Raw genomic sequence first — 14,425 nt, 5'->3', positions numbered from 1 at the left:
AGTGTACACTGAGGGCCATGGCAGCATTGCAATGTCAAATTCCTGTGTATGACTGTACATATGGGCACTGACAATAAAGCTGACTTTGACTTTTGACAAAGCTATTAGTCGACACAAGTAAGTGATGTTTTGGCAACAGCAGCGCTTTAAGTAGACACGGTGAAGTTTTGATTTATTGGCTCTAGACCTTTGCATGACTAAACAGGCTGTAGGTATGAAGTAAAGCCAAATGCCTGACCTCCCTTAATATGGTCTAAATGTCTTATCAGGCATCTCTGGGTGGGCTCAGGAAGTTACATTAGAACAGAAACAATGAGCAGGTCACTCATATGCAGGCAATGACCTTTTAAATAGAGAACAGTCTGCCAACTTATTGCTAGAGAAAAATAGCAGCTTGAACAAAACTTGTCCACGTCATGCTGTACTTTAATGTTTGTATCACAAAAAAACTGCTAATATCACAATCCACTAACACACTATATACACACAGAGGTTTTAAATTACTCTGGATAATCAGACCTCTACTCAGGTTCAGGTTAAGAGGTGCTATAAAAGGAAATACCAGATCACACTCAAACCTATTAATCAATAACAATGGTAAATGGATGCACTTTGTCTCACCTTACCAGACACAACAAACCAAGGTATTGGGAGCTACAGGTCAAGTTCAGTCACATAAGAAGAAGATTCAAGTATTACCCACATATTATTTTACACTCTGGGATAAAGAAAAAATCTGATCTCACAGAATTATATGAAATGACCACAATATATTTATTATTGCCAATTGTGGTCAACAGGTCAAAGTAATTTATTGACTGGCTGTAATCATGCGATTGGACGTCTTTTATAGGACAGAATTCAGAAAGAGATCAGTTTAAGGTAGGTTTTAATTTGTGTCCAATTTTTAATATAATAGGGCAAGCATTGCTTGGCTTACTTGCTCTATAGTAAGTCTTAACTCACACATACTGTTAGGACTACATAATCAGAGCACGTGTTAAGTACCAAGAAGTTAGCGTACCCCTGCCTGTGATAAATAATAATACAGTTAAGGACAGGAGATATCAAATAAAGAAAAAAGAATTTTAAAAGAAAGAATAAAGTGAAGGATCACTTTCTAAAAAACTGATAAAACACAAGAGTGGAAAAGGTCAAACAGAGAAGGAGCAAAATCAGAGGAAACTATCAATATTTAATTTGTTCCTTGTCAATCGAAACACCTAATACTAATCTTCAACACACACAGACCTGCACACATAATCGTTAGAGTCAGATAACGTGATTTTGCAGAATTTACAGCTGGAGAGGAATCTACTTTCTCCACTCAGCAGGTCAGCAAGGGCACAAGACCAATTTTTAATAGTTTGTGTAATTTGAGAAGTAGAAACAAAGTATTGTGCAGTATTATGTAAAGTAGTGAAGTATTATGAGCATATAGTGTTAAAGGCTGATTCTTGAACAAACAGCTTTAGAGGTCATTTCTTATTATGCAGGAAGGAACTCGGACATTATCAGGAGGTACAAGGAATCATAAGGAATCAGAACGTGGTAGGGCGTGTTTAGGGGTGATGTAATGTTTACTCAGTGGTCAGTACAGCCATTTCCTCCTCCTGCAGAACGGCCCAGTCAAAGGGCCTAGATAGTGTACATGGTGAAAGGGTCATTGCCACATGGAGAACTACAAGAAGAAACTGAAGATTGTTTCAAACAGCAGTCTGTCGTCGCACTGGAGTTGTTTAAAAACGCCCATCAAATGTAATATGAGTAGGATAAAAGACTTAAACAGCAAATTTACTGTTTCTGCACAACAGTTCTCTAACACTTTTCACATAGAAGAGCCACAAATAATACCAACAATGAAAAACAAACCTGAGATGGGTGGAGTCGCTGTGGATTCAAAAGGAAAATGAACCATTTCTTGGGCACTATTTCCCAAACGGGACTTGGAGCTTTGGTTATTTTTGCTCTCTGAGTCAGTGTCAAGGCATAATTGCTTAAGATGATGCTTTGTTTATTTACTCAAGAGAAAATAAGTGATTCTTAGGAAGAGGGCCAAGGGAAATACAACTCCAGGGAGTCATAGCTTAGAAAAGTCACATCCCCCGAGGTCAGCTTTGCATGAAAACGTGAGATTGTCATAGTATTAAGATGCAGCTCTTACACAATGGTATGTGACCTTTACCATATTCTTCTGATGCTGGAAGAAGTTCAGTTTTTCGTTTTCGTTTTACTTAACACAGTTTAACATGTGTTTACTACATTTACTTACTGTACCAGGGCATTGAAAACATATTTTAAAGTACAAACCGCCTATTCAAAAGTACTTCTTAATTTTTGTATTACCACAAAGTCCTATTTGTAGCATCTCTGGTGTCCATCTAAAACAGCTGAAGGGCTTTCACCCACTATTATAAAACTCTACGTGTTCCATTTTCTTAAGGGCCTCTTCCTTCTCTTCCATGTCTTTTTTTAAAAGTGAACTTTTTTGGGTTACTAACATTAAAAACTTGGTTTTTAACATGAGCTCCAAGTGGGACATTTAGTCAGTAATCCCCACCCCTCAACAGCACCATGGTAACATGCCAAATTCAAATAATCTTATCTAAATCTAATTCATAAAGCCATTTAAACTCAAATTTGTTCTAAGATCATTTTTAAGGTGATCTGTTAATGTGTAACTTTGGTGACCCCCAGTGGCATTATGAAGTACATCCAGAGAATGCAGACTTTAGAGATTCTTCATGGCGTCCTAACATGTAGTATGGCTGAAAAAGAAACATTTCAGTATAAACTTAGTCATGGCAATTGTACAGAAAGATACAAAGTTAAAAGACTCTCAGTGTTGGCACAAGATCACTGTTTATCTAAAGAGTTTATCTAAACAGGTTGTCCAAACCCAACCCCAACATTAGCATGGTGTGGAATGCTTTTCTATTACTAACAAACTACCTGTGGTGGAAAAATGTCACTAAATTAGAGATGCTTAAAACATTAACACTCTCTCAGAGTGTTTGTCCTGTTAGGCAGAAACAGCAGAAGTGTAGTCATGCACATATATATACTTCCTCATACACTCTGTTCTTCCTGTTAAAGTGCAAAATCCACCCAGCTTACTTGAGTTTTCATTTCACACTACATGACCTAGTGTAGTGGTTGGTTGGGTAGTTAGTCTTTGGGTTTAGGTCAAAAAGAAAATAGTTGCAGCTTTAAAATATTGTTTACTGAGCATTGTAAAAAAAAAAAAAAAACTAAATAAAAGAACATCAGACAAGTCAGGCTTTACTGAATGTTTATATATTAGATCCTGGGGGGAGACACAAATCCTTTTTAGGGTGCGCCAGAAGGCCATCTGGCGTAAAAATCAAACATCCACATGTGGCGACCCTTTGTGAATAAGGGAGCAGCCAAAAGTAGCTTTAATAATACGTTAACACCCTCCATCTGATCGTGAGGCTTTTGAAACCTTTAACTTTGACGTCAGTGTGCGAAACCTTTGTTCTTCAGAAACAAGAACACTAGCAAAGAGGACTGAAAAGGGGCAGGGTCACTGTGAATAGAAAAGGAAACGGTAATGGGTGGGTTGCTCATGTGTATCGGCAGGTGAATGGGGCGACTTTGAAAACTGGGATGGATTTTTTTAAGATTCCTAGTCTGATGATTTTCAATTGTTTGACCCATTATTAGCATACTATGATTCAATATTTACAAATTTAAGAAAGAGAGAAGTATATATATATTAAGTCGTGGCTAATAAAATAAAAATGTGCACTTAACTAGCAATTTATGAGAATGTAAAATACAACTTTTGACACTAAGGACTGACTGAGTCTGATGGACATAGTCAAGACAGAAAATGTTTAAAATATTAATAATTTTGCAAACGCTGCAAATTAGTCTCAACAGATCTGGTGGTTTGTTGTCACCAAAGCTGAATAAAGTTTTTCAGAAGGTGCAATATTCAGAAAAATTTGCAACTAACACATTGTTTACAGTGGCTTGCAAAAGTATTCGGCCCCCCTGAACTTTTCCATATTTTGTCACATTACAGCCACAAACATGAATCAATTTTATTGGAATTCCACGTGAAAGACCAACACAAAGTGGTGCACACGTGAGAAGTGGAACGAAAATCATACATGATTCCAAAAACTTTTTATAAATAAATCACTGCAAAGTGGGGTGTGTGTAATTATTCAGCCCCCTGAGTCAATACTTTGTAGAACCACCTTTTGCTGCAATTCCAGCTGCCAGTCTTTTAGGGTCTGTCTCTACCAGCTTTGCACATCTACAGACTGAAATCCTTGCCCTTTCTTCTTTGCAAAACAGCGGCCACACATAACGTTTTGTATTTTGGCAAAAAAGTTCCATTTTGGTCTCATCTGACCAGAGCACCTTCTTCACATGTTTGCTGTGTCCCCCACATGGCTTGTGGCAAACTGCAAACGGGACTTCATATGGTTTTCTGTTAACAATGGCTTTCGTCTTGCCACTCTTCCATAAAGACCAACGTTGTGCAGTGCACGACTAATAGTTGTCCTATGGACAGATTCCCCCACCTGAGCTGTAGATCTCTGCAGCTCGTCCAGAGTCACCATGGGCCTCTTGGCTGCATTTCTGATCAGCGCTCTCCTTGTTCGGCCTGTGAGTTTAGGAGGACGGCCTTGTCTTGGTAGGTTTACAGTTGTGCCATACTCCTTCCATTTCTGAATGATCGCTTGAACAGTGCTCCATGGGATGTTCAAGGCTTGGGAAATCTTTTTGAGGCCTAAGCCTGCTTTAAATTTCTCAGTAACTTTATCCCTGACCTGTGTGGTGTGTTCTTTGGACTTCATGTTGTTGTTGCTCCCAATATTCTCTTAGACAACCTCCGAGGCCGTCACAGAGCAGCTGTATTTGTACTGACATTAGATTACACACAGGTGCACTCTATTTAGTCATTAGCACTCATCAGGCAATGTCTATGGGCAACTGACTGCACTCAGACCAAAGGGGGCTGAATAATTACGCACACCCCACTTTGCAGTTATTTATTTGTAAAAAAAAAATGTTTGGAATCATGTATGATTTTTGTTCCACTTCTCACGTGTGCACCACTTTGTGTTGATCTTTCACGTGGAATTCCAATAAAATTGATTCATGTTTGTGGCTGTAATGTGACAAAATGTGGAAAAGTTCAAGGGGGGCAAATAGTTTTGCAACCCACTGTACAATATTAGAGAAGTGAGTTCTCCAAACTTAAAATATTTTATTTACCAAGAATACCACAAGGATGAAAATGTCATGGTATCACAAAGGGATTTGGAATTTTAAAAATAAAGGGATTTGATTGGTTTTAATGTTGTAACAGTCACTGAATTTGTGTACGTTAACCCATCTTTTTAATGTGATGTCTTTTCTAAAATAAAACCTAAATATTTATCTTGTGTTATATGATAGACATTTACAAGGATGTTTATCAGTTTTATGGCACAACTGCTTTTTTGAATAAATAAGGAAATACTCACACAGATGCATTTCTAATTTAGATGATAGGTAGTAAAGAAATATCGTTGTATGTTGAAGAGACAGACAGTCAAACGCTAAACTGTCATTTGCCTCTCACTTTGTTTGTGATCTAATCATTTTTTTAGTTACCCACTTTGCTACTATAAATGTGACTTGTGGCTACAGTTAGTAAATATTTCAACAAACCTTTACTATCATATCATAAAACCACAAAGATTCACCTCATAATTCTGTGGCAGATGCAATAAAATACTTGCTGAAATGATTTGCAGCGACCATGACTGTCGTTTACAATTATGAAAGAACCTTATTCTGAGCCTGAGTTGCCTCTAATGCATCTATCGGGGTGTGAGTTTGTGCGTGAATGGTTTAGAAAAGTGCTTGTATAAATGTGTGTATGATCGGCTGAATAAAGCTTGTAGTTTAAAGAAAGACCTGTGATCAGGTTATATGTCTTTAGAACGTGTTTATCTTCGTGAAGATTCCCTCTGGGATTAATAAAGTCTCTCTGGTTAAGTCTGTCTGGTTTTAAATTGTTCTGTAAAACATGTAGCATTTTGCCAGCATTTTACTGAGTATCTGGAACTTGGAAATGAGTAGTTTCAATTTTCTCCTGTGTGTTTTATCAGGCCACTTCATTCTCAAATAATCAAGTTTGGAGTCAGTCAGCATTTTAAGTTGTTCAAGTGACCAAGAACCAAAGATCATGAGACAGCTGTGCTCATTATTGGACTGAATGTAAAAAAGGGTCACGATCGGTGAAAACAGAAAGAAACTGTTATGATTTTTTTGCAGGGTAAATATTCACATAGTGAAGAAAAACCTAAAAGCAAATAGGTTCATTGCGCAGTCAAGAACAATATATTCACAAATCAAACCATATAAACAGACGTCAAACAAAAAACAAATCTAAAGCCTCTTTAACTGAATAAAAAATAAATAAAAATTTCCTCTGCTTTCAGCATCTGAATGTTTAAATTAGTAAGTTTACTAGTGTAGTTCATAACTAGGTTAGAACAATATCATTTCATTGCATTATGGCTTCCAAAATTGTCACTAGTTGACTGAAAAACTTGCTAAACTGAACACTAAAACATTGTGCTTTAAGGTCTGTTCCGCCATTATTAGAAGTTAATAATTGGCCATATCTGTGAGCCTTGTGAGGGAGACAATGATGCAGGTTTGAGCTATGATGCCATGAGTTTAATATTTAGCTGAGTGGGAAACAGTTTGAAAGGTAACATATCAGCAAGTAACTGTGAGCTATTTAAATTTTGGCTAATAAGTAATGTGGAATCAAAGCTTGGTATTTGGCTCGATACCAGGATACAGATGAAATACAAAGCTGACGTGCATGTTGTATTTATATATGCTGTGAGCAGCTTTACTTTATCCCCGAGGAATCAGATATCATCATGAAATCCAAGGAGGAGGAAGAACAATATTCAGAACAGCAGTTCCCCACATTTCTTCGTACCTTCAAGGCTGTTGAAGGATTAGAGATGGTTAGTTATTAGCGGAGTCTACTTCCTTGTTTGTACTAACTAGCACAAAATCGTGTTCTTTTCAGCTGTTACAGTGAAACTTTATCACACGCTACTGAGCTTTTGTGTGTTTTTTTTTAACCATCAAAATAGAAAATGTGATACCTAAACAGATCTGTGTGTAAACATTTTGAGGTTTCTAATTTAATTTCTGGTTCCTGAACACTTACACATTATGTGTAGGAAAATGTACAGATGAAATAATTCCCCACATGAGTGTGATTTGCAAGGAATTCTGGTCGAGAAACAGCTTGACGCTGCCATCAGGTCAAATCATGTTTTGGCTGGTTTGACCTGATAGCAGGTTCACTCTCCTTTCACGCAGAAGGAACAAAAAAATCCTGCATACACATCCAGCTTTGAATTTCAGCAGTGACCTGTGACATCAAACAGCTGGTTGGTTTTGATGCTTTGAATCTGTTCAAAACTAAATGCTGACCTCTGCTGGTGTAAAAATGATTTACCTTGTTTTTTTCTGTGTTAATCTCTGCAGAGCTCCCAAGCACAAAATATCTGTAAGTACTGGTTCCTCATTTATTCATGTGCTCTCTGTTTAATATTTTGACTTTTTATAGCTCAAAACTGAAGTTTTGTGAATTTCTCACTGTTGTCTTGAATGTCTTGGTTTTCTTGTTCTTCTTTTTAGCAAATTGTGCAACAGGAACCTTAAATATAACAACCACCACAACAACAGCAGATGTCAAATTTCAACTTGACTCAAACTGCAGCTTAACAGTTGGCGGTAATATGTCTGAAAAAGGTTTAATAACTGGTCTGACTCCTGGAGCTGTCTATCACATTGTCTTAAACTGTTCAGGCTCCTGCAATGTGTCAAACATCGCAACAAGTAAGTCATTTTATTTTTCTTAAATATATAAACTAATGATTCTGTGAGTTGGATGACAGTGATGTTAATATTAGTTTATAACCAATAATGAGAATATGATGAACTGATTTGTTTCCTGTTGACGTATCTCTAATTCACAGAGCCAGAAACGGTCAGTTTAACAGTCACTAATATCACAACATCCTCTATGTTTGTGAGCTGGACTAAACCAGTGGGAAACAGCTCCTTCTATAAAGTACAGTGGACAGATGGAGGAACAAGTGCCCCTGTAACTGTCAGTGACACGTTTAAGATCATTACTAACCTGACTGCTGGTGTCCAGTATGAAATAAATGTCACTGCAGTGGCAGATGATAATCATACTGAAGGACAGAGTGCTACTGTCACCAACTACACAAGTAAGCGAGCATTTACATGTTTTCATACTGTGAATTAGTGACTGTCTGCTGAAGGTATCTGGTAAAATAAGGAGTCTTCTATCATCATAAGATAAGTTAAATTGAAAGGAAAGTAGAAGAAGAAATCCAGATGTAGAAGAAGAAGCCCTTTGAAGTGAGAAGGTTGGATCTCTCACCGATGTGTCCTCATATAACAGCTGTAGTTGTGCTCACTCTGTGTTTGAGTAACAGCTCCAATAATGGTTTGCATTTCTTTTGTACGTCTAGTTTAGATCTTCCTCTGAACTTCCAGCTGCATGAAATGTTACAGGGTCAGCATGTTGCTGCTCGTGTGTTTTTACTGTAACTTTGAGACAGAGAAGACTTGAGCTGATATTTTAATTGTTACCCATGTAGTGACTTCTCCCTTACAGAGCCTGAAGTAGTCAGATTACTCAGTGTTACTGCTTTCACAACGTCCTCTGTATCACTGAAGTGGACTGAAGCAGAGGGAAACAGCTGCTTCTATCTTGTAGAGTGGACAGATAGACATTTAAATGAGAATCACAGTGTGAATAACACATAAATAACCATCAGTGCACTAACTGCCTGTATGCAGTACAGATTTAGTTACTGCAGTGGCTGGTGATGGTTCTACTAAAGGACAGAGTGCTACTGTCACCAACTACACAAGTAAGCGAGCATTTACATGTTTTCATACTGTGAATTAGTGACTGTCTGCTGAGAATATCTGGTAAAATAAGGAGTCTTCTATCATCATAAGATAAGTTAAATTGAAAGGAAAGTAGAAGAAGAAATCCAGATGTAGAAGAAGAAGCCCTTTGAAGTGAGAAGGTTGGATCTCTCACCGATGTGTCCTCATATAACAGCTGTAGTTGTGCTCACTCTGTGTTTGAGTAACAGCTCCAATAATGGTTTGCATTTCTTTTGTACGTCTAGTTTAGATCTTCCTCTGAACTTCCAGCTGCATGAAATGTTACAGGGTCAGCATGTTGCTGCTCGTGTGTTTTTACTGTAACTTTGAGACAGAGAAGACTTGAGCTGATATTTTAATTGTTACCCATGTAGTGACTTCTCCCTTACAGAGCCTGAAGTAGTCAGATTACTCAGTGTTACTGCTTTCACAACGTCCTCTGTATCACTGAAGTGGACTGAAGCAGAGGGAAACAGCTGCTTCTATCTTGTAGAGTGGACAGATAGACATTTAAATGAGAATCACAGTGTGAATATCACATAAATAACCATCAGTGCACTAACTGCCTGTATGCAGTACAGATTTAGTTACTGCAGTGGCTGGTGATGAGCAAACTACGGGAGCTGCAGAGTTAATTTCACTGTATACAAACAGGATGTGCAGGAATTCCCATGCATTTTTTGCTCAAATAAATTCTACAATGAATTAATGATTCAGTCTAAAAAATGATCAATCTGTCTCTATTAGTGTTGTATGTAACACAGGCCTTTAAGGTGGCAGATGGTTGCCACTACCTGAGCCTGTTTCTGCTGGAGGTTTCTTCCTGTTAAAAGGGAGTTTTACCTCCCTACAGTCGCCAAGTGCACAAAGGAGGCTGTTTGATTGTTGCCGTTTTCTCTCTTTTAGTGTAGGGTCTTTACTAAAGTGCTTTGAGCTAACTAATTTGGCTCTATTTAAAGAAGATAAAATTGAATAGAATTGACTTCTCATGCAATTACCCTCTACTCACAGAGCCTAAATTAGTCAGGGATCTCATTGTCACTGAAACGAAAAACTATGAGAGCTGCAGAGTTAATTTTACTGTATACACATAAGATATGCAGGAATTCAACATCTGAATGAATTTGTAATCAGTGTTTTTCAAATGCTGTCCCTTAGGTGTTCTTTACTAAATTTGCTTCATATTTGATGGTGTCATTTTCTAATTTTAAAATATATTTATGTCAGTTTTCGTGTTTTTGCATCTTCCTCTCTGTAACACACAGAACCTGAAAAAGTGAATGATCTTACTGTCAGTGAAACCAGGACGTCCTCTATATTTCTGAACTGGACTGAGCCACAGGGTCAAAGGTCATTCTATAGAGTAGAGTGGACAGATGGAACAATAAACATGAATAAGACTGTGACTGAAACTAAAGTAAATGTCACTGAGCTGACTCCTGGAGTGAACTACACTTTCACTGTCATAGCAGTGGCTGGAGATAACAGTACACAAAGTGACGTAGCAACACTTTCTCAATGCACAAGTAAGATGAAGAGTATGACCATTTCTGATCTGGGGTCTCGTGCTCTGTACTGTGTCACTGTTTCATTTTATCTTGTAGTTTATTATTTGTCAACTTTTTAGGATAGTTTTTTTTCTAGTGAAGCAGTTACTTCAAAAATTATAGAAATTATTGTGACTTGAAAGACTTCAAATCTAAAAACACTTTTTATTCATGTGTGACATGGGTTTTTTGTTAAAAAGAATTTTATGATTTATTCACATATCCTCTCAGGTCTTTCTTAATTCAGTCCTCTTGGTTCTTACCTGTTGCAGTCACTGCTTATTGTTCTTGGCTCAGCAGTTCTTTTGTTTTCTTGTTCCTCCTCATGTACTCTCCACTCATAGAGCCTGAAGTAGTCATGAGTCTCTCTGTTGTTAACGTCACAACATCGTCAATTTTTGTGAGCTGGACTAAACCAGTGGGAAACAGCTTCTTCTATAAAGTACAGTGGACAAACTTCTCTGTAAATGTCAATGAGACATTTTATAATATTATTAACCTGACTGCTGGTGTCCAGTATGAAATAAATGTCACTGCAGTGGCTGGTGATGGTTCTACTAAAGGACAGAGTGCTACTGTCACCAACTACACAAGTAAGCGAGCATTTACATGTTTTCATACTGTGAATTAGTGACTGTCTGCTGAGAATATCTGGTAAAATAAGGAGTCTTCTATCATCATAAGATAAGTTAAATTGAAAGGAAAGTAGAAGAAGAAATCCAGATGTAGAAGAAGAAGCCCTTTGAAGTGAGAAGGTTGGATCTCTCACCGATGTGTCCTCATATAACAGCTGTAGTTGTGCTCACTCTGTGTTTGAGTAACAGCTCCAATAATGGTTTGCATTTCTTTTGTACGTCTAGTTTAGATCTTCCTCTGAACTTCCAGCTGCATGAAATGTTACAGGGTCAGCATGTTGCTGCTCGTGTGTTTTTACTGTAACTTTGAGACGGAGAAGACTTGAGCCAATATTTTAATTGTTACCCATGTAGTGACTTCTCCCTTACAGAGCCTGAAGTAGTCAGATTACTCAGTGTTACTGCTTTCACAACGTCCTCTGTATCACTGAAGTGGACTGAAGCAGAGGGAAACAGCTGCTTCTATCTTGTAGAGTGGACAGATAGACATTTAAATGAGAATCACAGTGTGAATAACACATAAATAACCATCAGTGCACTAACTGCCTGTATGCAGTACAGATTTAGTTACTGCAGTGGCTGGTGATGAGCAAACTACGGGAGCTGCAGAGTTAATTTCACTGTATACAAACAGGATGTGCAGGAATTCCCATGCATTTTTTGCTCAAATAAATTCTACAATGAATTAATGATTCGGTCTAAAAAATGATCAATCTGTCTCTATTAGTGTTGTATGTAACACAGGCCTTTAAGGTGGCAGATGGTTGCCACTACCTGAGCCTGTTTCTGCTGGAGGTTTCTTCCTGTTAAAAGGGAGTTTTACCTCCCTACAGTCGCCAAGTGCACAAAGGAGGCTGTTTGATTGTTGCCGTTTTCTCTCTTTTAGTGTAGGGTCTTTACTAAAGTGCTTTGAGCTAACTAATTTGGCTGTATTTAAAGAAGATAAAATTGAATAGAATTGACTTCTCATGCAATTACCCTCTACTCACAGAGCCTAAATTAGTCAGGGATCTCATTGTCACTGAAATGAAAAACTATGAGAGCTGCAGAGTTAATTTTACTGTATACACATAAGATATGCAGGAATTCAACATCTGAATGAATTTGTAATCAGTGTTTTTCAAATGCTGTCCCTTAGGTGTTCTTTACTAAATTTGCTTCATATTTGATGGTGTCATTTTCTAATTTTAAAATATATTTATGTCAGTTTTCGTGTTTTTGCATCTTCCTCTCTGTAACACACAGAACCTGAAAAAGTGAATGATCTTACTGTCAGTGAAACCAGGACGTCCTCTATATTTCTGAACTGGACTGAGCCACAGGGTCAAAGGTCATTCTATAGAGTAGAGTGGACAGATGGAACAATAAACATGAATAAGACTGTGACTGAAACTAAAGTAAATGTCACTGAGCTGACTCCTGGAGTGAACTACACTTTCACTGTCACAGCAGTGGCTGGAGATAACAGTACACAAAGTGACGTAGCAACACTTTCTCAATGCACAAGTAAGATGAAGAGTATGACCATTTCTGATCTGGGGTCTCGTGCTCTGTACTGTGTCACTGTTTCATTTTTTATCTTGTAGTTTATTATTTGTCAACTTTTTAGGACAGTTTTTTTTTTCTAGTGAAGCAGTTACTTCAAAAATTATAGAAATTATTGTGACTTGAAAGACTTCAAATCTAAAAGCACTTTTTATCCATGAGTGACAAGTTTGTTTGTTTTTTACCAAATTAAGTTTTTGATTTATTCACATATCCTCTCAGGTCTTTCTTAATTCAGTCCTCTTGGTTCTTACCTGTTGCAGTCACTGCTTATTGTTCTTGGCTCAGCAGTTCTTTTGTTTTCTTGTTCCTCCTCATGTACTCTCCACTCATAGAGTCTGAAGTAGTCATGAGTCTCTCTGCTGTTAACGTCACAACATCGTCAATTTTTGTGAGCTGGACTAAACCAGTGGGAAACAGCTTCTTCTATAAAGTACAGTGGACAAACTTCTCTGTAAATGTCAATGAGACATTTTATAATATTATTAACCTGACTGCTGGTGTCCAGTATGAAATAAATGTCACTGCAGTGGCTGGTGATGATAATTATACTGAAGGACAGAGTGCTACTGTCACCAACTACACAAGTAAGCGAGCATTTACATGTTTTCATACTGTGAATTAGTGACTGTCTGCTGAAGGTATCTGGTAAAATAAGGAGTCTTCTATCATCATAAGATAAGTTAAATTGAAAGGAAAGTAGAAGAAGAAATCCAGATGTAGAAGAAGAAGCCCTTTGAAGTGAGAAGGTTGGATCTCTCACCGATGTGTCCTCATATAACAGCTGTAGTTGTGCTCACTCTGTGTTTGAGTAACAGCTCCAATAATGGTTTGCATTTCTTTTGTACGTCTAGTTTAGATCTTCCTCTGAACTTCCAGCTGCATGAAATGTTACAGGGTCATCATGTTGCTGCTTGTGTGTTTTTACTGTAACTTTGAGACAGAGAAGACTTGAGCCGATATTTTAATTGTTACCCATGTAGTGACTTCTCCCTTACAGAGCCTGAAGTAGTCAGATTACTCAGTGTTACTGCTTTCACAACGTCCTCTGTATCACTGAAGTGGACTGAAGCAGAGGGAAACAGCTGCTTCTATCTTGTAGAGTGGACAGATAGACATTTAAATGAGAATCACAGTGTGAATAACACATAAATAACCATCAGTGCACTAACTGCCTGTATGCAGTACAGATTTAGAGTTTCTGCAGTGGCTGGTGATGAGCAAACTACGGGAGCTGCAGAGTTAATTTCACTGTATACAAACAGGATGTGCAGGAATTCCCATGCATTTTTTGCTCAAATAAATTCTACAATGAATTAATGATTCAGTCTAAAAAATGATCAATCTGTCTCTATTAGTGTTGTATGTAACACAGGCCTTTAAGGTGGCAGATGGTTGCCACTACCTGAGCCTGTTTCTGCTGGAGGTTTCTTCCTGTTAAAAGGGAGTTTTACCTCCCTACAGTCGCCAAGTGCACAAAGGAGGCTGTTTGATTGTTGCCGTTTTCTCTCTTTTAGTGTAGGGTCTTTACTAAAGTGCTTTGAGCTAACTAATTTGGCTGTATTTAAAGAAGATAAAATTGAATAGAATTGACTTCTCATGCAATTACCCTCTACTCACAGAGCCTAAATTAGTCAGGGATCTCATTGTCACTGAAATGAAAAACTATGAGAGCTGCAGAGTTAATTTTACTGTATACACATAAGA

The 14,425-nt window shown here is 37.7% G+C and overlaps 1 protein-coding gene across 1 annotated transcript in view; it reads left to right on the top strand.

Annotated features, from left to right (window-relative positions):
- The window catches only part of LOC309709496 (receptor-type tyrosine-protein phosphatase beta), a 53,876-nt gene that overhangs the window by 12,982 nt on the left and 26,469 nt on the right, over positions 1-14,425 (top strand). Inside the window, exons 5-10 of the mRNA XM_082538109.1 lie at positions 7,546-7,567; positions 7,699-7,899; positions 8,040-8,297; positions 10,257-10,517; positions 10,883-11,131; positions 13,054-13,305. Coding sequence (XP_082394235.1) covers positions 7,546-7,567; positions 7,699-7,899; positions 8,040-8,297; positions 10,257-10,517; positions 10,883-11,131; positions 13,054-13,305 — 1,243 coding nt within the window. The remainder of the gene's footprint in view (positions 1-7,545; positions 7,568-7,698; positions 7,900-8,039; positions 8,298-10,256; positions 10,518-10,882; positions 11,132-13,053; positions 13,306-14,425) is intronic.

This window comes from Aulonocara stuartgranti (genome assembly GCF_965226115.1).
Source record: "Aulonocara stuartgranti genome assembly, chromosome: 7".
Lineage (NCBI taxonomy): Eukaryota > Metazoa > Chordata > Actinopteri > Cichliformes > Cichlidae > Aulonocara > Aulonocara stuartgranti.
Note: the sequence above shows the minus strand (reverse complement) of the source record. Positions and strands in the feature narration are given on the sequence as shown.